The sequence below is a fragment of the Drosophila busckii genome, chromosome X (genome assembly GCF_011750605.1).
Source record: "Drosophila busckii strain San Diego stock center, stock number 13000-0081.31 chromosome X, ASM1175060v1, whole genome shotgun sequence".
NCBI lineage: Eukaryota > Metazoa > Arthropoda > Insecta > Diptera > Drosophilidae > Drosophila > Drosophila busckii.
In genome coordinates this window covers 19,263,132-19,288,882 of record NC_046608.1, presented here as the reverse complement: position 1 = coordinate 19,288,882, position 25,751 = coordinate 19,263,132, and the positions used below count along the sequence as shown (strand labels likewise).

The window sequence follows — 25,751 nt, the reverse complement described above, 5'->3', positions numbered from 1 at the left end:
ATAACGTTTACTTAAGCTTAATATACATTTTGACTACCAATAAAGTGTGCACATGACCCACTGTGCGAGCGCTAATAGTCTGTTAGTTAGTTTGCTGCTTCTTTAGCTGCACTGAATAATAATATTAATTTTGCCTACCAATAAAAGTGTGCAATTTACCCACTGTGCGATGATTAGTAGTCTACTAATTGGTCTGCTTCTTCTTTAGCTGCTCTAAATATAGATATTGGCCAAATTGCTTAGTTTGATTACCAAAATATTATGCAATTGACCCACTGTGCAAGGGTTAAAAGTCTGCTAGTTAGGCTGCTTCTTCTTCTAACAGCACTAAATATAGATAAGAGCCACAATATTCATTTTGACAACCAAAAGAAGTGTGCAAATGGCCCACTGTGCGATGACTAATGGTCTGCTGCTTCTTCCAGCTGAACTAAGTATATAAAATAGTCAAATTATTTATTTTGATTACCAAAAATGTGTGCAAATGACCCACTGTGCAATGTTTAACAGTCTGTTAGTTACTCTGCTGCTTCTGTAGCTACACTAAATATATCCATAATATAAATGACGACTACAAAAGTGTGCAAATGACCCACTGTGCGATGGCTAATAGTCTGCTGCTGCTTCTTCCAAACTGCACTATATATAGATAATAGCCACAATTACTTGATGTTTATGCAAGTTTGTTGCTTTTAGTTGCCATTGGCAGGCAGCATGCAATGCAATTGGATATAAAATCGACAGGCGAACGCAGGCACGCGCACGCACGAACACGCACTCGCACGCACTGTGTGGACTGTGGGAGTAAATCCTTTAACGCATAATTTACAAAGTGAATTTTAATTAAAAATCCTCATGCGAACCGAAGCTATTTTAATTGAAGCTTAATGACTTCAAGGCACGACTGTTGTTAGCCGCTCTCGAGCGCTCAACAGGCAGCAAGACAAGACAGACAGACAGACAGACAGGAGAGCAGAGTAATTAAGCGAGACGCAGCAGCAGCCCCCCCCCCCCAAGGTTGCCTCATAGCTGTAACATCCGCATGTCATGGCAGTTCATAAAAACAAATTTGCAAACGCTCAGAAATTTCAATAAATGCCTGCTTGAGCGACATAAAACAAAGTAAATAAAAAAAACAAGCAATTGCTTAAATTATTCAGCAGCTAAGACTTTAACTATATTGCGTATAATAGCAGCAAAAACAAAAAGAAATTTGCTTTGTTTTAATATCAGAGAGAGAGAGAGAGAGCGAGAGCAGCTTTGGCTACGAATTAATTATGCGACAAACGATTTGGGTTAGGCTACACTTTTTTTTGGTGCTGCTGTATGTGTGTGTGTGTGTGTGTGTGTGGCCAGCAGGCCAAATTTGTTGCTGATTTTGACAGGCGTCGCTGTTTGGGCCTGGCCTGTTTGGCATCAGTTGGTGGCACCCAGTGGCAGCTGCTGCTGTTGCTGCTGCTGCAACTGCTGGTGCTGCTGCTGCTGCTGCTTCTTCTTATGTTGCTGTTGCTGTTGTTTGACCTTACAGCGCTGCGCCTGTCGACTGTTTATGTGGCTGGCGGCTGCTTTGTTTAAACTTGTGTGTAAAACTTTAACAACAACAACAGCAGCAGCAACAATAATAATAATAACAACAACAACAATGCTAAAATGCCATCATTACCAAGCGACAAAAGTTGGTCCTTTCACCAGCAGCAGCAGCAGCAGCAGCAGCAGCAACCGCCGTAGCCGCAGCAGCAGCAGTAACAATGGCAGCAGCCGCTGGCAATGTGAAGTGCTCCTTGACTCTTGTAGGCAAATGAAGTGAACGGCATTGCTCCTGCTGCTGCTGCTGCTGCTGCTGCTGCTCCTGTTGCTGCTGCTGCTGCTTTCAAAACAGCAGCTAGAATTCTTGCAGTCAAAAGCAGCGACTAGCGTATGCTCTAACTTAATTGCCGCTTACTTTGCATTCATAAAATAAACTAAGCAACGAATACATTTAAAAAATGCTCAACAAAAAGCGCGCACTTAATTTAGTTTAGAATTTATATTGTTAAATTGCATATTTATATTTAAAAATTGTTTAATAAAAAGCGTACTAAGTGTTACGTTTATTTATAAATAATTAGAATTCATATTGCTATATAGTTAAATAAATAATTATTAATACTCTAAGCAATTCTTTAATATAATTTTTAAATTTATATTGCCAGCTTTTAGTTACAGAAATTGCAGCCAGCATATTTATATTTCTTTTCTTTGTTTTAATTAGTTTAGCTTGCAATTATTTTCAATCAATTATTGCTCTCAAGTAAATTAACAACAATTTAGCAACAATTTCTGCTTAAGTAACTTAATACGCAAGTTAATGTATTCAAATTATTTATGCCAACGATTTCTGGTTTGAAGTAATTTAATACAAAAGTTGCTGCTGTCAGCTTATTTGTATAAATTGATTTAATTGATGTATCATAAACTATTTTAATTAATTGAAATTCAAACTGTTGCGTGCGTATTTAATGATTAATGCAAGCAAAACGAAGCTTAACAGCAAATGCAAACGCAATTCCATAGAAATTGCTTAAAATTTAATAAAATATAATATTGTTGTTAATATTAAGCGTACTTACAATCAAAGCTAAAATATTTAAAAGTGCTTTGGCTTATGTTAAATGAAATCGTAGCTCAAAAATATTTTGAGAAATCAAATAGTTTGCAAAATTTGTATAATAAATACTTTTATTATTTATTATAGCAAAGTGCGTGCATTAAAATAAATTGTTTTGAAAATAATTTAAGTTATTCAAATGATTTAATTTATTAAAAATGTTTAACATTTTATGCAACTTTAATATGAATTTTGTAAAAATATTTTAAGCAATTTCAGCTAATGTTGCAAATAATTTTCAAAATTTGTATAATGAAAAATACTTTTATTATTTATTATAGCAAAGTGCATGCATTAAAATAAATTGTTTTCAAAATAAGTTTGATTATTCATTTGATTTAAATTTTAAAAAATTGTTTATGAGCTGCTTAACATTTTATGCAATTTTAATATGAATTGTGTAAAATTTTGAGCAATATTTAAATAATTTTCAACATTTGTATAATATGAAAAACTTTTATTATTTATTAAATTTTTCGATTTAAATATGAATTCTGTAGAAATATTTAAAGCAATTTCAACTAATACTGAAAGTATTTTAAGCAATATGCAAATAATTTTCAAAATTTGTTTGATATGAAATACTTTGACTTAAACAAAAGGCAATGAAATGCATTAAAATAAATTGTTATGCAATTGATTTAAATATTTTTGTTTACAATTTAAACTAAATTGAAAAATGTTAAATGCGAAAGGCAATGAAATTTGATGTTGACTGCTATTGAATAAATTTGTTAAATGCTTGCAGGGTATTATAAAATAAACTACACACACATGTATACGTGTGTGTGTGTGTGTGTGTGTGTGTGGTTCGTGTGTGTGCGTATAATAATATAAATAAAGCAAAAAGAAAACTTGCACACACAGTGGAAAGAACAACAAAAACTATATACACAATGGCAGCAAACAAAAGGCGCGTATCCCGCACACACGGACACGGGAGGACATGGCGACGGACAAGGGGGGACACGGGCACAGTGTCACAACAACAGTCGAAGCAGCGGCAGAGGCAGTGGCAGCAGCAAAGTTTTGGAGCCACAAAAAAGCCACGACAGTGCCACTGACAATAGAAATGCGTTGGCAAAACTCTCTATTTGGGCTGTGAGGAGTGTGGGCGGGGGGTGGGGGGAGTGGCAGTGGTAGGGCGTTGGGATTTCCATTTGATTTCCGTTTACCACTATTTTCACACTAACAGGCACAAACTGTTAGCAGCAGCAAAACCAAAACTCTCGACCCCAAGCTAAGCATGACCAACCCCCAACCCGCCACCAACTATGCCTAGCGTATGTTTTTAAGCAAAAGGATTAACTTGGGGGCCTGCCGCAGCTGCTGCTCAACTTTCGGCATATGAAAATGGCTTCATTTGCATTTAGTAATGACATAAGCAGCGCCTTGGCGGCAATCGAAGCGGCGCATTCGATTTAATAAACTTTATGCGGTCGGGTCAGCATTTGACATTTGAACTTTTGGCTTTAAGCTGCAAATTGAAATTCAATAAAAAAGAGACGCGCCAACAATTAGTAAAAAGGGCAGTTCGATTAGTTTAGTGCGCAGCGCATAAATCTTCATTGGACGGCGGCAATTAAAAATTATCTTAATTGGCACACGCAACGGCGACGACGACGGCGACGACGACGACTGCGGTCAAATGTGCAAGCGAGATAGCAATAGTCAGAGTACTTGCGACTGCCGCTGCGCACGTCTTATCGCTGCCAGTTGGTAACAAATCGTGGCAGTCGGCACACCTGCCGTTCGCCGTTTGACTTTTAGCCAAAAGGTAAGCAACGCTGCCCTAGGGCAGGGGGGCGGGGAGTTGAGACAACATGCAGAAAGGAGCAAAAATGTAATTCGGATTTAATTGCCTGTTAACACGCACTCGCGTACGTTTGGCGTACGACAGGCAACAGCTCGTAAAAAGCGCACAAAAGGTGCCACACTCAGTTGCAATAGCAGGTGGGTGGTTGGGGGGGTGGGGGCTGGGGCAAGTGACAGCAATGAGTTAAAACAAGAGGAAACAGTTAAGCGCGGCACTCGCAAACTGAACAGCTCGTAATTTAAGCAGCAATTTGTAGAAATACCCAAGCTACCCACACCCCCCACTCTCCTGCTCGCACTCTTTGCTGCTTGCCCCTTTTTTTTCGTATCATTTATTTGCTCTGCATTGGCGTAACTGCTGCAAAAAAAGGGCGCACAACTTTAAGCAACTTTTTTTTTACCGCTGCTGATAAGCCAAACTCACTTTGTCTGTTTTTTGTTGTCTCTTTCACACACACACACACACATGTGTATTGCTTTTGCATTGTGCTAGTAATTTGCGCATTTGCACACCTGCCACAGCTAAGAAAATTCAGCATTTGAGCTCAGTTCATATTTTTGCCACTTTAGCTTTGCTGCATGCCACTGCTGCTGCTGCTGCTGCTGCTGCCACGCCTATGCCTTTGACTGTCTGCCTAATCCTTGAATGCAGCTGCCCCAAAAAAATGCGCATATGTGTGGCAGCTTCAAAGCAAAAATCAGCAAAAATCTGCGTGGGTTTTAGCATTTTGCACTTAAAAGTAGGCAGCACTTTTTTACAATGAAAATGCACTTCGATATTAAGCAGCTAAAATTACTAATTGATTCAGCACTAAATGCTGCTACTTTAGTTAGAGCTTTAAAATATGCGCAGCTAAACAAGCGCTTGAAAATTAATCAATGTTGCCCCAGCTCTAATAGCAAACTTGTTTGAATTAAATAATTAATCAAAAGAACAAAAAACAAAATACATTTTTTAATACAAATCAAGTTAAACTAAGTTAAGTTGCCTACGCTTTATAAAAAATAAATGTTTGAGCTGCATAAGAATTGTGCCATATTTGAGTTTATATTATATTAATATATATTAAATAATTAATATATATTTACTAAATTATTATAAATATCAACTAAAATTATTTATAAATATTTTTATTAATATATATTATTATAGGAGCTTATTTTTATTTAATAAATTTAGTTTTGCCAGCAAATAATCAATAAACAATAACAATAAGCAAAAATTAATTGAAAAAAAAAAAAATAAAACCACGATTTATGTATCGACTAGTTAAAAATATTATTTAATTATTTTAAGTCTGCAGTCTTAGTAAATAAAAATGGATTGGTGTGTATTAGTAGTAGAAGCACATAAAAAAAAAAAAAACAATGGCTTATGATAAATCGAATTATTATTAAGCAACTGTCTTACAAATTTATTCGAAAAATGCTAAAAATCCGCGCTTAAGTTTGTCAGCTAATATTTCAGCATAGATGAAAAATACACACATTTAAAATAAAATAATAATAATTACTTGTAGCAATTAAGTTGAGCGCTAACAAAAATAAATAAAAACTTGGCTCTAAAAAAAAAGTATTACTTATGGATTATGATAAATCGAATTATTTTTAACAAGTGTAATTTTTACTAATTTATTCGTTAGCTAGCAAGTGCTAAAAATCTGCGCTTAAATTAAAATACAATAATTATTTAATTACTTTAGCAGCATTATTTGCATTACTTTAAACTTTTGCTATGCTAATATAAACTAATTGCCAATAATATTAAACCAACTAACCAATCTATGACTAAACTATGACTACGATAAGGCTGGCAATTTTTGAAGTCTCTCTGGCTGTTTTAAGCTGTGACGCCGCTAGAAGGATTCGCTCCTATGCTTTTGCACTTCTTTTGCTCTGTTTTTGGGGCTGACTTTGTAAGCCTTGCTACGGTTTTTGGGGGGGGGGGGGGTTAAAAATTTAAACACTGTAGCTGTTTTCATTTAAATTTTGAAGACACTGAGCTAAGGTATGCATAGGTGATAAAATTTCAACTACTTAATATCTATGTATGTATGCACACGTACGGGCCGCACTAGTATTTGGGGCTGGCCCCCGTTGGGGGACTTGCTGCCAAAGTTTGCCTAGGTCCGACGCTTGTCTACTTGTGCTTAAGTGTGTGTGTGTAAAGTAATTAGTAAATTTTATGTGATTACTTCTAGCATGTTAAAGGGGCACAGCAAATAATAAAGCAATGCGCATAGAAAGTAGCAGCAACAAAAGCGTCTATTAAAATATTAATGGAATATTTAATACATATGTGTGTGTGTGTGTGTGTGTGTGTGTCACATTTTTAGGCTTGTACATATGCCTATGTGTGCTTGAGACTGCAGCTAGCCATGACCTTGCCAAGTCATATTGCGTATACGCTCAGACATTGAACACTGCAAATTAATTAAGTGCATTGCTAGAAATAAGCCGCTTAATAGTCCAGCCAGCCAGTCAGCCAGCACGCAAGCGACAGAGCTTTAACTCAAACGACATTAGCAGTAGCTCAAAATATAACTCAATTGCGCGAATGCCAAACGCGAACACTAGACGTATACGTAATGCAAACTCGTGTCTCGTTTAACGCTCGGCAACTCCCACAAAAGCAAATGTGTGTGTGTGTGTGTGTGTGTGTGTTTGTGTGTGTTTCGCTTAGACGCACCCACAAAAGCCCTTCAAATTCTATGCCCAGACCCATGCAATTGAATCGAAGTGGCGCTCGAAGGCGTCAACCAACGAACGCTCGTCGTCCTGAGTCCTGAGTCAGTGCGCTGAGTTCTTTGAGTGCTTCTGGCCTGTAAAAAGTGCGCAAAATCCTTGCTGTCGAATAAAAAAAACTCTTGCGTTCAGCCAATTGCAACAGCAAAGATTTAAGTTTTCTTTTGTTTAATTCTCTGTCGTTGCTGTTGCTGTTGCTTTGGCTGCGGCTTTACTTTTCTTTATTATTTACTTTTATTGTTATATATTTGCAGTTATGCCACACACAGACTAGTATTAGTGCAAAAAAAAAAACAAATACATACTATTTAACTAATAAAAAAAAATTACAGTTTTTCATATTTTATTTTAGTGTAATCTAACATTCACATTCATATGTATATATATAATATATATCGTTGTATGTATATGTAGCTAACGATAATGCTCAACATTCTATGCATATTCATATCTTGTATATATATATATATATATAGTATATGTATAAATAGCTCATATAGTTCATTAGATGATATTTCATTGTCTTTGTATTGCGATAAAGATTATGTTTCCTCTCTTTATTATTTTTGGGTTTGCTTGTTTACTTAAATTATAAATTATATACAAAACAACAGTTTAAGTTTTAGTTTTAACAAAACCATAAATTGCACTGCAGCTTACATTTATATAATATTTATATTTTGTTTAAAGTTTGCGCTATTTATTTTTTCTTCTTCGGATTAATTGATACCATTTAGTTGTTTGCTAATAACATTTTATTTATAATAATACTTATGACGCATTTAAACGCTTTATATATAATTTTTCTTTATAGTGTCTATGAAGCTCTTCAATTTGTTTTAGATTCCAATATTTTGCTGTCTCTCTCTCAAATGAATATCTGTGCCCATTTCTGTCAAAAGTTCAGTAGTTTATATATATCTAGCATATAGATTGTCAACCGATAAGTAGACAAATTGACAATGTACATAAATTATTTGTTATTATTTTCCTTTTTTTTCGTTTCGTTGTTAGCAGCAGTGGACATAAAAAGCCTTAAATAAGTTTATAATTATAATATGTGTGCATAATTTTTTTTTCATTAATATTATTACATATACAGGGTGCTCCTTAGACTTCAACTGCTGTTTAGCTAAGCTCAAAAGTTAGGCACATAACAATTTATTCTAGTTAAAAAATATTTATAAAATTAAAATTTGCTTTTTAAATAATTAATTTTTGTGCAAACAATTTAATAAGAACTACTAACTACAAACAATTAAATCAAACACAAGCCTCAAACTCAAAGCAATTTTATTTTATTTTTTTTTATAAATAGCTGCAAATCTTTGGCTTATTTCAAGCTGGTTGCAACATATTTGTAGCTAGAAAAATATCTAAGCAATTTTTTACTAGCTCAAAGCATAAGATTAAAGAAAGTTGAAGCTGAAGTTGATAAAAATATTTTAAAAAATTTTAAAATTAAAAGAAAATCAAGCTAACAATTATATATAGCTAATTCCTAGTCAGCACAATAATATATGCAGCTATGTTTACAGTTTGAGAAAAGTGAACTGACATTAAAATTTCTACAGATTTCTGAACTTTGGCCTAAGACTTTTGACTTTAGCTAACTTTTGGGCTAAAGCTAAGGCCACACCCTGTATTTATTGTGTGCGTGTGTGTGTGTGTTGTACACTTGCTAATCATGTGTAGAACAATTTTGTGGTGCAATTCGTTATATTGATATATGTGTGGGGTAGTTGCATTTCAATTGCCTTGACGCGTTTTTTTTTTTAGTTAAATGCCGCGTCTCATCATCTGCAAACTGATAAGTCATCGCCGGCACAAATGGAGTGCGGTGCGGCCAGAAACAATTTGCCATTGCCGCAGGCGCACAGCTGGAAGACTCGATGGTTATGATCGCGTGGCTGCGATGGACCCAATATGCTCGGCTGGGCGGTGCGTAAGTTGGGCATGAAAATCTTCGAGGTCTCGAAGCGCAACTGCATGTGATGAATGTTCAGAGAGAGAGAGGTGAGGAGAGTGGGGACTATCAAAATACTTACGCTGCCATCGTGCGCCTTCATTGTCAGATCCCGCAGTGACCACATTTCCATTCCGCCACCGCGAGCCATTACCGTAATATCCTTAGCCGCCGTTATGCTCATCTCACGTGTCGGCGAGTCGAGTCTGCAAAAATAAATCCACAAAACCAAAACAAATGCAAGCGTTGCGTATTAGATTTCCACACTCAGCGCCGCTCAAATGTCAGCAGGCGGTTTTAATACTAATCGACTGTGCAGTAATAACGTTAACACACACACACACACACACACATGCATTCGCGCTGCTGATTAATTGTCCATCCATGCCAAAGCCAAAGAACACCAACCAAATTATTATGCTGCTCGCATTGCCGCCGCCGCCTCAGTAGTCCACAGTGCACAGTGGCGCAAATTGCATTGAACACGACAAAAATTTATCCTTTTGATATTCTCCCTGGTTTCCATAAAGGTTTACTATAAATTCCCTTTATAAAATTTCGAGCAAATGCAAAAATTTATTCTTCTCCCCGTTCGTTTCCAAGAAAATTGCACACTGTGCAACGTGCACAGTGGCACAAAGTGCATTGAGCATAACAAAAATTTATCCTTTTGGTATTCTCCCTGGTTTCCCTTTATAAAATTTCCAGCAATGCAAAAATTTATTCTTCTCCCTTTCGATTCCAAGAAAATTGCGGCTTAACTTTCATTCTTCACTTTTCAGCTTCAATTCTTGAAGCAGACATCAGCATGAATTTCCTGAAATGTGTTCCATGAATTCCATAAAATTTGGCCAGTTGCATTTCTTAAGGCATTAAATTTCAGCCTAAAGTAATTCCATTCAAACAAAGTTTGTAAATATTAAATAAATTAAAATATTCTGTGCTCGCTTTAATGAGAATTTGTGCTGCATTTGAAACATTATTTCCAGTTATGTTTGCCAACTCAAAACTGTAAATTTTAAGGCATAAAATTTGCACCAATTCAATTTGAACTGCACTTGTATATTAATCACTTTTATTCTTTGTTGCATGCACAATTACAAATTAAAATAAATTATAAGCCAACAGCTACTATTTGATTGAGCTGAGCAAAGGGTAGCATCCAATATATATATAGTATATATATAGCAAGTGCCCAGCAGCTCTTTGTGCTTTGCTTTTGCCACTGTCAATTGATGATGATGTGGGGCTCAGCTATGTCCACGCTGCTGCCCACGCTGCGTATGAATAAGCGAATGCACGACTTTGCGCACACACACACACCAATACAAATGTAAATGTATATATTTTTATGAATGCACACATGTATATTCGTTTGGGTGTATGCAAATATTTTAACTCTTCAACAAGCTGCAAGCCATCACCTCACCGAGTGGCAACGTTTTGTATTTGTCCATCAATGTTGTTGTTGTTGTTGTGGTTGTTGCCACAAAGGTGATGGCGCTGGTGACGTTGACACACACACACATACATACATACACACACTCACACTCAGTGGGGCGTCATGGGGCCCAGGTGAGTGTTTGTTTTTAATTTTTTATTTCTGAGATTTTCGTGCCAGCGTAATGTGTGTTTGGTATACAAGAGCAGCAATGAAAAAAATACAAGCGCCTGCACTATGGAGCGTAAAGCTAAATTATCAGCACAAAAAATAAGTGCATAATCAAACGTTATAAATTACTATTTGCTCAATTTATAAACTAAAAAGTAACACAACAAAGAAATCACAGCAACAGCAATAAAGCAAAATATTTAAAAGTAATAAACTTTCAACTAATTTATAAACTAAACAAAAACTATATATATATTATTAAAACATACAAAAATAACGCTAAATATTCAAAAGTAATTTTAATAAAGCAGTAAACATAATGCAAAGTCTTCAAGAGCTAAGAATGTCGTTTCATTAATCAAACAGCTTTGCTATTTAGTTTAAGCGTCTCACAATATGTTTCAAAATAAAGAACTCTTCAAATTAATAATTATAAAAAATATTGAAGCCTTTTTTTATATATTCTTATAAATATTTCACTATAGTTATGAAAATGCATGATACGAATAATTTTTTATGCAACAATTAAATTTGCATTTTTATATTCAAATCTTTTTCTTGTTTTATATCAAAACTACGCGATTTAATTTCAAATAAATAAATATATAATAAATATTTTGAAATAAAGCGATTTATTTTGCAAAAAATAAAATTAAATTTTTTTATTTTCAAAATTATAAAACTGGAATAGCTGCTTGGCATGGCAGCTCTATTTTCTATTCTAACTAAAGTGTTAGTCAAAATGCTTTACAAAGCTTTAAAAAATATAAAAAACAAACTCAGTGAACTAAAACTTAACTTTGGCATATTTGACAGCTTTAAGCTATAGTCGATCTCAAACTAAGCATAAATATAATTTTAATATACTTTCTTAATTATGCATTTGCGCATTAAAATTTACTTAAAGTAAATAAAAAAGTTGAAAATAAAAACAAATCAATAGATAACTCTTAGTTCAAAAATTCTTCATGAAAATTGCAAAAGAATATATAACAAAAACTGTTAAAAAAAAAAAGGGCATTGTATAGCAAACATTTATATTAATTTTAAATATTTAAATAAAAATATATAAAAAATTTGTTAAAAAGAATAAGCGCATTGTATAGCAAATCAGTCAATTAATTTGAAATAAATGCACAATAATATGCGCATTGTGCCCATAGTAGCTAGCTGCACTGCATGAACGCGTATCAAAATCTCAAATGCATACATATGCACATATTTTAATATCATGAAATGTATTACAGTTGTAGAATTTGAATGCAGCGCCGTTTGGCGTTTGGCGTTTGGCGTTTGACGTTGGCACTGGGTGTTGGAATTTGAAAAAGTTGCGCGTTATGAATTTACAGACTGAGCGAATGAGCGACTGACTGACTGATGTGAGTCTAAAGTTTAATTGGCCTTGATAGCCGCAGTCAGTGGTGCAGTTAGCAGTAAATTGATGAGATTAGCAGCAGTCGTACTAACTTTTGTGTTAAAAATGTTAAAAAAAAATGTTGGTGACTTACATGAGCGCGTGAGCGGCTTCGGCGCGCACGTGACGCGTCTGAACGGATCCACGAAAACTGGCGCCGCCTTCACCTTCAATGCGCAACGAGTGGGCGCCGACAGTGACGCGACTGCGATTCACGGCGAATAGAGTGCGACCGTTTGTGTCATTGATGCGAAATTGCTTGGCCAAACATTCGAATCTATCGTGACCCAAGAATATTCGATTTGTAAGTTTGCCATCATCGTCGCGTGTATTGATGGTGAAGTTACGTGCGGACTCTGCGAGAGAAGTAACAGTCGAAATAAATGTAAAGCTGACAAAAATTAAATTAGCTTAGATATGGGTACAAATAAATGGCGCCGGCAGATTTGACTTGCGCGATAGGCTCAGTCGCTTGATTTATGGCTAGCTAAAGATTTCGATATATATGATTACCTATTTTTAAGGGATGTCCTGGACGCGAGCGTATTGTGGAGGCGCGCAGCATGTCCATGAACACGGCTTGGCCATTTAGCTGTATCCCACCAGGCACAATCTTGAGCAGACCCATGCCATGCTGCAAGTAACAGCAAATTTAAAACGTTTAAGCTGCAATTTGTTGCAAAGTTTGTTACTTACAATTGTGAAATTCATCACTTTGAGTATCCAAAGCGTAAGCACCAGATTTGTGGCCACGAGCAGCGCTAAGAGCACAACAATTGAATAGAGACACTTTTTGCGCCAGCCCATGCCAGTGGCCAAATAGTCATCAACGCTATTGACCACCACGCCCTTCCCAGCTGCCGCTCCTGCCGTCTTGGCCGTTCGTTTTTTATGCGCTGCTTTTTTGCCAGTTTTGCCAGCTGCTGTTGCTGCTGCTGTTGTCGTTGTCGTTGTTGTTGTTGTTGTTGTCTTGCCACCTGCTGTGCCTGTTGCTGTTGTCGTTGCATTCACTGTAGTGCGTTTGCTTGGCTTGGGATATGTGAGCACCGCACGCTGCGGATGCGGATGCCTGTAAACAACTCCAGTCATTGCCATGGGCCTGGTTGTTAAAATTGCTTTGCGACTTCGATTCGGATCAGCTGCAGCCGCAGCCGCTGCAGCCTCAGCAGACGTCGATGCGCCACCAGCGGCCGCCATGGCCATGGCCATTTGCCTTTGCCTGCTTTGATGACGCAGCTGCTTGGGTATTGTGCCCGAGTGCTGATGTCGCTGCTGCTGCTGCTGCGGATGACGCAGCACAGCGCGCTGAGCAGCAGCTCCAGCTCCGCTGCTGTTCACCACTGTGGTCATCTCCAGCGTCGCTGTGCGTATCTGATTGACGTCATCCTCCTTGACAACGGGCAGCATTTTGGTCAAGTGCTTGGGGCGGCGGCGGCGTTTCAAAGTCTACTCGAGCATTGCCGCTCCCAGTACCTGTAAAGAAAAAATTCGAAAATAAATTTGTGCGCACACACAAAAATTTAAAAATAAATTCTATAGCTAACGCATTATTTACTTTATCTATAAGCGTTGTGTACTCAAAATTATATAGCCAGACACACACACACACACACACACACACATATGCTTTAGTATTGGTGTACAGCTGGCACTGAACAATCAAATTCATTTTTGTTTACACCTTGCGAGCCGCAATAAAAATGCGCTAAACTATTTCAAATATACCAGACACTTATATACTCAAAATATATGTTATATATATATTTTATGTTTTGTAAACAAGCGCACTTTGAATTGTTTGAAGTTTGCATAACATTTGCGCTTAAATATTTTGCCAAATTAATGTACAAATAAACAATTAAAGCAGTACAGAGTCTATAATTTTGTAATTTTTGTACATTTAGGAAAATTTACAGCGTGTTTATAGCCACACAATTTGTTAAGTTTTAAGTGCCACTAACTTGTCTAAAATTATGCACTGACTATGCAAATTCAAAGTGAATTCGAAATTTCTAAAAAAAAAAATGTTTTAAGCTGCAAATTTCAGTACAGCAGCTTGCATATTATTACGTATACGTATTTCAAATATTGAGTATACGCTTTTAAACTTTTTGTACAGTGTTATTATTTAAAATTTAAAACAAAACAGTTTTCAATTATAATTAACACTAAATCAGCAGCGTATTCGAGCATTTAAAACAATTGTAAATTTTGTATTTAATCAATATTAAATGAAAGTAATTAAATAGTTGAAGCAATTCTTTTGAAAACTATGCAAAATTATAAAAATATATATGCTATATTTAAAACAAAACGGTTTACAAATATAATTAAGGCTAAGTTAGCAAAGTTTGTATTAATTTTTGTAATTTGTAATTTATTCAATATTATTTGAATTAAATTGCGTGCAAGTAAATTTGCAACAAAGTCTAATACAATGCAAAATAATTCAAGATTCAATACAAATAATTTATTTTCAAATATTATTGTTTTTATTATAATAGAGAAAGTTTTTAAAATTATTATGCTTAAATATTATTTGAAAGCAAACAGAGCAGCATAAATGCCTTGTCAACAGTTTTGTACAGAGTCTGATTCAATACAAAATAGTTTTACACATTTTTTAAAAAATTATTTTTTCGAAATATTATTATGCACAGAAAACAGCAAGCTACATTTTTTTAATACGAATTACAATTTAAAAGCAAATAGCGCCAAAAGTGCACAAATATTTTTGTACACAGTCTGATTCAATACAAAATAGTTGAAGAAATTGTTTTAAAAACTATTCAAAATTCAAAAAAGTATATGAACATTTTTTAAAATAAAACAGTTTTAAATATAAAAGGCTAAGTCAGCGGAATACTCGCAAATAATTGAAAGTAAATTGAGTGCAATTAAATTTGTAACAGAGTCTGATTAGAAACAATTTAAAATAGTTGAAGAAATTGTATTAAAAGCTATTAATTTTCAAAATATTATTAGGGAATTTGTATTTGCATGCTGTGTAATATTTACAGAGTTTGAAAGCAAACGAGAGTGCACAAATATTTTTGTACAGAGTGTGATCAATTCAAAATAGTTATAGAAATTGTTTTCAAAACTATTTAAATTCAAATATTATTATTGCAACAGAGAAAGTTTTTCAAATAAAATTTTAAAGCAAACAGCGCACAGTCTGATTTAATACAAAATAGTGAAAAAAATTGTTTTCAAAATTTTTCAAATTTGTGCGCTGTATAAAATTTGAAAGCAAACAGCGCCGAAAGTGCACAAATATTTTTATTTTATATAATATTAAAAATTACAAAATTAAATGTTTAACACTTGAAATTTGTATATAATAAATAGAGAGCAGAGTGCTGGAATTTTTTTTGTATAAACTTTATTTTCAAAACAATTTTTTTTTAAGTATTTTTGATTTATTTGTTAGCACTTTTGAGCAGCGTCTGAATAAGCGAATAAAATGTTTTTAATATTTGAAAGCAACAAACTATTCGAAGTATTTAAAATGCGCAAGTTTCATGTTTTGTTTGCACTTCAGTCAAACTAAAAGACCGCTGTGCTGCAGTTTGCAGTGCAGAGTCTCGCGCTCGCACTTAAATAAGCTAAGACAAAGAATTATTGTCGTAGGCATTGCTGGCATGCAAATCAGAAAACAGAACGACGAGTGTGTGGAGTGTGTGGAGTGTGTGTAGTGTGTGCCGGTTGCTATTACACGCATATTCTCGAAAATGGGTAAGCCAAAGGACTTAAGGACAACAAACTAATATTTGCATTTGGCAACTAGCAGCACGTACAGCACAGTTTTTGGCCAAGTTAGGAGTTTCCGGTTAGTTAATGTCACACGTTCCAGCAATTGTTGTTGTTGTTGTTGTTGTTGCAACATGTGTAACATATGCTTTGAATATTTTTCTCTACTGCAGTGGCAAGTAATTTCAGTTGTCCGCACAACATGGGGGCAGCAACAACAACAACGAGGAGAAATATTAAATAAACTTAATACACAAGCACTGGCGATCAGCTGTGTAGAGCTGCGGGGGCGTGTGTGTGTGTGTGTGTGGCATGTGGCAAGATCTGCAAGGGGTAAGCAAATTTTATGGCCACATGTTGTTAGCCGCAGCAGCAATAATTTGAATTTCTGTGTCTGTGTCTGTCTATTAAGTTATCAACTGCACGTATTTATGACTTGTGTGTGTGTGTGTGTGTGTGTGTGGCTTGCCACATTTAAGCCAAACACTTGATCATTAAGCACTTACCACACTGCTAGGCTGCTAAACTGTTCACTTAAAGTTAATAAATAATTTGCAAACACTTTAAAAAATTTAAAAAAAAAAAATATATTTTCAAAATTTATTAACTGCCGTTTTGTTTAACTACCAACCGCCGGTCGTAACTACAGCGTACCGCAGTCGCTTACGTTTGTAAAACAACTGACGGCCACTTTGCCGTTTTGCCGGAATATCAACACTTCCGTCTAAAGCGAGCGCTCGGCCACGTTCGTTACGCCCAAAGCTTTTGCCGAGCAATTTCCACTCAACGCGTTCGAGTGCAATTTCGACCATCGGCTGCGCTCGGCTTGGCGCTCGTGTGTTGGCTGCATGCAACAAGTGGCAAGCTCAATCTTTAATTTTGTTTACTGTGCCACAAATCAGCCAATTGGCCAACCAGCCACTTAATACTTTATTAAAAACTGAGCCGCAGCCGGCTCAGAGCAAGCCAAGGCCAAAACTTAGGGCTAAGACTATTTTCTAATTATGCTGCTCAACAGCAGCAGCTGCCACATATTACAGATTTTAATTGGCCAAGTATCCTTAGCCGTTGATAAGACCCAAGCGGCATTTTATTTTACCCCCCTGTCCACATGTGTTGCTTACTTTTAGTGCCCCCCACCCCCCAATTCATTCCATCGCATATTCATTTCAATCATTTTATATTCATATGCATGCATGTTAATTGTTCATTCAGCGTCCAGCGTGGTGAGTGTAAATGAAACTGAAACTGAAACTGAAACATGGCTAAAGTTGTCAAGTGTGCGTTGATTAAGTCGCATACACTGCCTCGAAATAAATAACGCCCGCAGGCAAGACACAAAGCAATTGCAAGCAAATAAAATTTCTATTCATTTTATAAGCTTCAATATATTGCTAAGCATATTAAACATTTATCGTTTCATTCAACGAATTTGGCAATTAAAGCTGCAATTTTTGTAAACGCTAATTATATATATATAGATATAGATATAGATATAGATATAGATATAGGATATATGTAGATATATATATAGATATACATATAGATATAGATATATATAGATATAGATATAGATATAGATATAGATATAGATATAGATTCGATATAGATTCGAATAAGATATATAGAATATAGATATATATATAGAGCTATAATATAATATAATATAGTATAATTTATTAAAGGGAACTGTGTGAAAAGACAAAGATATAGATTAGATATAATAATAATATATAATGATATATATATGATATATAATATGATTATTATATAGATATAGATATATATATAGATAGATAAAGATATAGAATTTTAACTAGATATAGATAAAGATATAGATAGTTAGACTTAGATGTGAATATAGATATAGATATAGATATAGATATAGATATAGATATGGGTATAGATATAGAACTAGATATAGATAAAGATATAGATATAGATATAGATATAGATATAGATATAGATATAGATATAGATATAGATTTGATTCGATATAGATAAAGATATAGATATAGATATAGATATAGATATAGATACATATATTTTATTTCATAGATATAGATATAGAATAGATATAGATATTGATATAGATATAGATATAGATTAGATATGGGATAATAAATATAGATAACAGATATAGATATAGATATAGATATAGATAGATATAGATAATCGATATAGATATAATATAGATATAGATAATAGATATAGATATAGATAATATATATAGATATAGATATAGATATAGATATAGATATAGATATGGGTATAGATATAGATATAGATATAGATATAGATATAGATATAGATATAGATATGTATAGATATAGATATAGATATAGATATAGGATATATGTAGATATAAATATAATAAGAATAGATAATAGATAATAGATATAGATATAGATATAGATTTGATTTATATAAAGATATAGATATAGATATAGATATAGATATAGATATAGATATAGATATAGAAAGCGGCAAATTTGTGGAAAAAAAATGAAAACTTTAAAGATTCTCTGCCAGAAATTAATCAAAAATTTTTTAAATAACTTTTTTAATGCTTTGGCTTAAAGTATGCGCATCCAAATTCAAAGCATTTAATTTTTTTTTCCAAAATATTCCTAACTTAATTTTCTATACAATTTTTTTAAGCATATTCTATATACAATAATAATAACACTGCAGCCGTAATTTACTTTTGAGCTTTAAATTGAACAATAAGTAAATGAAGCTCAAAAATAATGCTTAGGCTCTTAGCTTTAATTAATTAATTAGTCAACAATGCGTATACAAAAAAACAATTTATAATGACTTTATGTCAGGCGCTATTCTGATGACCAATTTTTGTTACGTTTTTCTAAAACTTAATTAAAAAAAATACAATTTTATCTTAAGCGTTATATGTTTCAAATTTGTTTAAGCTTAAAATAAATTCATTGCAGTTTAATAAAAATAATTATTGGAGCAATATAGCTCAATTGGTTTAGCAAAAAATAATCACTAATGTTGAGTTAGATGGGGGGGCGCTAACCTGATGACGCGCAGTGTAGCAAAAAATATTAAACAGCATTTAATTTAAAACTTAAAATGATTGCGCTGCATTTATTTATTTAAAATTGTTAACTATTGTTAAAACAAATAACTAATATATTGTCTTATATATTAATTACAATTATATATTAATTTAATTTATATGTATTTTTAAATTGCGCGAAATATTTTTGCTAGGCTTAATAGTTTTTATTTTTTGGCTTCTAAATTCTAAAAAATATATTAACAAATATTAAGCGAATAAGCTGTTTGAATTCGATTCAATTTGCTGCACTTGCGACACAAAGTACTGCGTATACGTACTGCATGTTTTTATCACGTATACGCCTTAGTGTGCGAATGTGTGTGTGCGCGCGCCTGCAGGCATTAGAGGGCTTCTGATAGATACGTGCCAAATGACTACAAAACGTTATACCTGATTCGACTTTTAGCAAAAACAAAAGACAACACCGAACTGAACTCAAACTGAAATAGACATGTCGTTGAGTGCTCGCCGCACTGTTGGATTCTCGGCTGTCAATGGCAAACACCAAACATCAATATACTGAAAATGCACAATAAAAAGCCAGCAAGGACATGCATAACATAGAGAGAGTGAATGAATAAGAGAGAGAGAGAGTCAGTCAGTCAGTTTGACAGTCATTCCAGCAGCAGCAGCAGCAGCAGCAGCAGATGAACCGGTCAGTCAATCAATTGTTTCAACGTGAGTGGGGAAAAGCTGTTGCTGTTGTTGTTTTTCTTAGCCTCGCCAACAGCAACAAAATTCGTTGGGGTAGAAAAACATAGCTAGGCATCCAACGCCAACAGCCGAGCTGCTTTCCTTCCTGTTTGGCTCATATCCCTAGCCAAAGTGCAGCAGCAGCAAATAACAAAAAAAAAAAAAGCAAACTAGCGATCATCGTTGGTTGCTTGAAACTCTCGGCATTAAGCACGGGCAGCAGTCACAGTGGCTGCTGCAGCCATGAATAATTCTACTCCAATTCCAATTCCACTTTGTATATTTCATCATCATGTCGCCAGCGTCAATGGCAGACAAAACCAATTGGCTTTTGATAACGCCGCTTCATTTTTTATTACGCGCTCTCTCTCTCACTTTGTCTCTTTTGCATTGCGCACTTTTATTATTTACAATTTGCTTAATAATTAACAATTGTTTTGTTTGACGCGCATTTGTCATGTTCAAAAGATAGAATACTAAACGATAGCCCAGGCTAGAGCTGTTAAAAAGGTAACTGCAATGATTTCATCACGCCGCATATATATAGTATATATATATAGATATATATATTGGTAAGTCAAGCGTAAACGCGCACGATTGACAAGCTGTACTCGCCTGCACAGGAAGTTTTCTCGAGCTGCCACAAATAAAAGTGAAAAAAAATGCTGCCAGATTTTCCCAATTTCAATTGGTGTGTGTGTGTGTTTGGTTGTGTGTGTGTGTGTGGCGCCCAATTGTAGTTTTATTCAACTTTAAATATAGCGCTGCTTACTGCAATTTAAAACTGACGCATTCGCGCTACTCCCAACAAACCAAAAGCAAACACAAACAAACAAACAACACAAATTCGCCAACATGTTTCACTTCACCTCAGCGTATGCGTGTGTTCTCTGCGTGTGTGTGTGTGTGTACACACACCTACGCAGCAGGCACACACACACACACTTTTACACTTTTTACAGTCGCTTGTCTAAGCGATTTTTGATTACACTTCCGTCGGAAATTATCATATTCCTACGTATCCTTCAGCTTGAATAATTTCCATAGATTATCGCGACTAAAAGGACATCAATAGTTGCAGCACACCTGCTGTCAACGTATCCTTGACTCGGCGGCGCAGCAAAACGCGCGCACAGTGGCACAAAATCAACAAACAAGCCAAAGTTTAAGACCAAAAGTTTGACTATTATTTTTAATATTTGAAAGGATTTATTTTTGAAAATTATTGCAATTATTATAGCTTGAAATAAAGTCAAATAAAAAATGTTTTGATAAATATTTTGCAAAAAAAATTTGGTTTAGTTAATAAATAAATTTATTTTTTTTTTGTAAATAAGCAAAAAAAAAATGATCCTATCTTATTTTCAATTTAAATATTTTTTTTTAGATTTTTTGAAATAATTGCAGCAGATTTTGCAATAAAAATTGCAGACAAAGTTATAACAAAATAGCAATTAAAATGTAATGAATACAAAATTATATTATTTTTTAAATATATTTAATTTTCTCATGCTTCCAAGTGATATTTTTCGAGTTGGATGCTTATTTACTCATTAACTTATTTATCAATTGCTGACACTAATGAAGGCTAATTTAATAATAATGTATTTAATTTATTAAATATAATATATATAAGCACAGCCCACTGTAACTAGCGTCTGTTGCATGGGGCATGTGGCACACACAGTTTGGAATTATCTTCTAATTCATTTATTTGCGTTTTTAGAGCAAAACTTTAGTTAAATTACAGATTAAATGCACGTACTACTTGTTGGTTGCCTCTATATGTTAGATAATCGTAATACTAATTGGCTTGGGGGGTGGGGCGGGTAATAAAAGCTGCGCCCCAGACAGCGCAACGTCCGTACTCAGACGTCAGACAAAGCTTTGGGGGAAACCCGACACTAATTAAAAGCATTTGTTGTACGATTTTCATTCAATTAATTATTTCGGCTATCAGGCGCTGTCAATCTTTTTATCAAGCAAAATCTGCCAAGCTGCTAAACCAGCCGAACCCAGTCTAGCCCAGACCGTAAAGCGTACAAAAGCGTTAAGGTTTCAGTTTTATTTGTTTTTGTTTTTGTTTTTGTTTCGCTGGCAGTTTGTGCGTCTCAAAAACTGTCTGAGCTTTGTTATGATTTTGACTTTAACACGGATCGCTTAAATATGCAACCGACTCCGACTATTAACGCAGCTGTTAGTGGGGATGATGATGTTGATGATGATGCTGCTGCTGCTGCTGCAATTGCAATCTAGATTGCAGATCGGAATCGCAAAAGCGGAAATAAAACAGGAAAATTAAAAAAAACGCTGCACACAAAAGAGTGAAAAGCGTATGGCCAACGCTCTTGGCAAGGTGCAGGTACAAAGTAAAAAAAAAAAAATAGACACATAAACAACTTGCAACATGTAAAATGGCAAAAGGTTAAAGCAGCTAGCGCCAGTGCTAAAAAGTAAAAATTTAACAAACATTTAAAGCTATAGACGCTGCTAATTAAATATGCTAAAAATTTTAAATTTTATTTGCTGTAGCTTTAGCTTTGATTGCTGCTTTTACTTCTGCGCTCGCTCAGTTATTTGTCATTGGACTTTGATTTTGTTTGTGCGCAAACTTTTTGCAGCTTCACACACACACACATGCACACAGGTATAAAGAGCATTGAGGCAAGAACAATGTCCGACAGCCATTTGTATTTTCACGGAATGTTCGTTCAGACAGTTTGACGTTAACCTTTGTTTGAGGATGTTACACAAATGGCTTGGAAAAATTGCTTTAAGTAATTGTTTTCGGAAAGTATTGTCAGTTTGTTTATGTCGCTTACTCTCTTTCTTTTGCTTGCTTTCTTTGTATGTGTGTGTGTGTGTGTGTGTGTGTCTCACTTATCATTTTTGGCTATAAAATCGCAATTTGTTAGCAGAACATGCTGCTGACATTTGGCTTGGCTTTTCACAATTGAGTTTCCCAAGCTTGCTCGACATTGCTAATTTGTCGAGCCTCTTTTATCTTCATCAGCATGGCAAAGCGACTGACTTTTCACTTTGTCTAGCTATGAAATGTGCAGAAAATCGCATACAAATTTTTATTTAACTCTAATCCACAGTAAGCTTCAAGCTTCATAACTTGAGGTAGCTGTCAATAAATTTTTAATTAAACTAAATCTTTATAAATTTCAATTCAGCTTCATAATCTCAGTATATCTTCAATATTCTCAAGCTAACTTGAATTTATATAATGCATATGTTTAGTTTTAAAATAAATTAGCCACATTAAGCTTTTGACTAAACCTCATCAAAATTGAATTGACCTACATTTTTATAAATATCAAGTCAGCTTCATAATCTCAGTATATCTCCAATTCTTTTTCAAGCATAGCAAGTTTTAATTTATTAAAACTTAAAATTTAAACTTTTTTAAAAATTAGCCACATTAAACTTTCGACTAAATCACATCAAAATTTAAATGACCTTATATTTTATAAATTTCAAGCTTCATAATCTCAAAATATCTCCAATTTCTCCTCAAGCAAACCTTCGAATTTATATAATGTCTATGTAAAAGTTTTTAAAATAAATTAGCCACATTCGACTTTCAGCTAAAACTCATTAAAATTGAATTGAATTGAGTTTAACAATAATTCGATAATTATATTTAATAAAAATTCGTCTTAAGTCAAGCTTAGATAATCAAAATTTAATAACAAGCGGGTTATGCAGTTAAAATTTGTTATAATTTCAATATTTTTTGATAGCTTTTGACTCTTAATTAAATATCAAATTACACTTAAATTAATAAATAATCAACAAGCAATAATATAAAATAATTAAAGTAGTAAATTAATCACATTTAATTTAATTTTTGAACTTTTGAAAACATATTTTGGCTCAGTATTAATTTCTTTATTTTAATCTAAACGCAGCAGCTTAGATTTTTGACTTTGACTAGAACTAAATGAACTTTCTATATAGTAATATGTTAATTAAGAATTTTGACTAACGCCTCATGAATTCTGATGAGATGCAGCTCCAGCTGAAGCCTACAGCTCACTAGAATATTTACTATTTGTTTGCGGTTAGTTAATGCAACTGGGAATAACTCAGACGCACAGAGTTTGGCAGAGAAAAAATCTTGTTCATTGATTATTTAACGACTTCTTAAGTGATTCTTGAGCACACACACACACACACACGTTGAAAGAAAAGCGCAAAAAGAAATCAAAAGAAATACCGCTAATATGCGATTAAGCCAACGTCACCAGCGTCTAGTAAAATTGAGTGTAAGTAAGTATGGAAGTTTGTATAGGCACAAAGCAAGTCAAAGTGAATTGATGAAGCGTTTTTGGCGAAACTTTTGTGGGCGCTAAGAAGTGGCTGCCACCCACTTGTGGGTGGTTTGGCTGGCTGAGCACAATTTGCAAGCTAAATCGCACGAAGAAAATAATAAGAAAGTTAAGTCAGCTATTTCCAGCTATGCAAAGTTGCAACACAGCAGCAAGCAAAGAAAAAAAAAAGAAAAAAATAAATGTGGGCGGCAAGAGAAAAAGGTCAAAAGAACTCTTAGATAGGATAAACTGGCGTGCTTAAGTAACTCAAATGGGTATACGCTTAAAGTTTGCTGGTAGCTCCGCTCCTTATGCTGCGCTTTGGACCAGTAACGGAAGCAAGTTCAAGATAAAGTTACAAAAGTCGACAGCAACATTCGAATTGGCCATTTTGTTTGTTGTCCGCCGCCGCCGCTGCCGTCCTGGGCGACGACTAGGCAATGTCGCCGCTGAGCGATTATGTTTTCAACAGCTGTTGCCACATGGGCTGGGCGGCTGGACGACAATGCGCACTGCATCCTGGGCCAGCACTTGGCCTGGCTTGCTTAAACATTTATACTAAGCCAGTGTGAATGCTTGGCCCAAGCATCTTATACAAAGATGTTCATAAAAAAAAAAAACAAAGAGAGCAAGTTTCGCACACTCAAATAAATAAATAATAGCTTTTGGCATTGAGTTGATGAAATCAGGCAATGTTACTATTATAATTTTATTTTTTTGGCAGCTCAAATGCATTTTGATTCTTTTTTATAGAAAGTGTTAGGCTTAAAAAAGAAAAAATTCGAATACATATTGGGAAATGAAATGTATTTTGATTCTTTTAATGAAAAGTGTGAAACTTAAAAAGAAAAACTTCGTATACAAGTTCCTTAATTTCCAACTAAATTTTGGGAACAAGATTCTTAATTTGAAACATTTTTTTCAATATTCTGTATTTTAACTCTTTTTTTTAAATAATATTGTTTATTTTCTAAATATTTTTATTGGAATTAAGCTTATAATTTTATGCTTGAAAAGTTTTGAATTAAAAACCGAAATAAGAAATAAGATTCTTAATTTGAAACTATTTTTTTTTTAATTATCTCAAAAAGTTCGTATAAAAGTTCCTTAATTTTCCAACTAAATTTTGTGATATACGATTTTTAATTTGAAACTATTTTTTACAAAATTTTGAAAAAAATTCGTATACAAGTTCCTTAACTTTCCAACTAAATTTTGGGAAATAAGATTCTATTTATTTTTAAAGTAATCTGAATTTTCCTTTTTTTTTTTTAAATAATATTGTTAATTTATTAAATAATTTTGTTTTTTGCTTGAAAAGTTTTGAATTAAAAACTGCTAACCGCAATGCCTAATAAATTAATTAAATAAAATGAATATAAAATATTCTAAGTTTGAACAAACAAACCCAGAACGTAAAAAGGGCAGTTCTAATATTTTTGAAATATATTTTTTTATACATATTAAGCAATATGTAAATTTTATTTATAGCAATTAAAACTTATATATAAATATACCCAATTAACACTTTCTAAAATTGCAACTCAACTCACAACTAGTTTATTAATTTATAGTATTAATCAAAGACTGTTTGTTCTATTATGCACGACTGTGGGGCATGGGGCATGGCATTAAACCTAAGTCTGGGGCCTGGCACAATGCGAGCGAAAATGGAATAGGACTTCCGGCCTTAGGGCAAAGC

At 34.1% G+C, this 25,751-nt stretch overlaps 1 protein-coding gene across 1 annotated transcript; it reads right to left on the bottom strand.

Annotated features, from left to right (window-relative positions):
* Positions 1-8,706: 8,706 nt before the first annotated feature.
* Positions 8,707-16,542, bottom strand: LOC108605758 (delta-sarcoglycan). Its single transcript, XM_017995560.1, has 6 exons — positions 16,459-16,542; positions 12,896-13,672; positions 12,713-12,833; positions 12,294-12,555; positions 9,256-9,379; positions 8,707-9,192 (listed from the first exon to the last, which is right to left on the bottom strand). Exons 2-6 carry the CDS (start codon positions 13,604-13,606, stop codon positions 9,004-9,006), a joined length of 1,407 nt encoding a protein of 468 aa, XP_017851049.1. The 5' UTR covers positions 13,607-13,672; positions 16,459-16,542; the 3' UTR covers positions 8,707-9,003.
* Between the last annotated feature and the right edge of the window lie 9,209 nt (positions 16,543-25,751).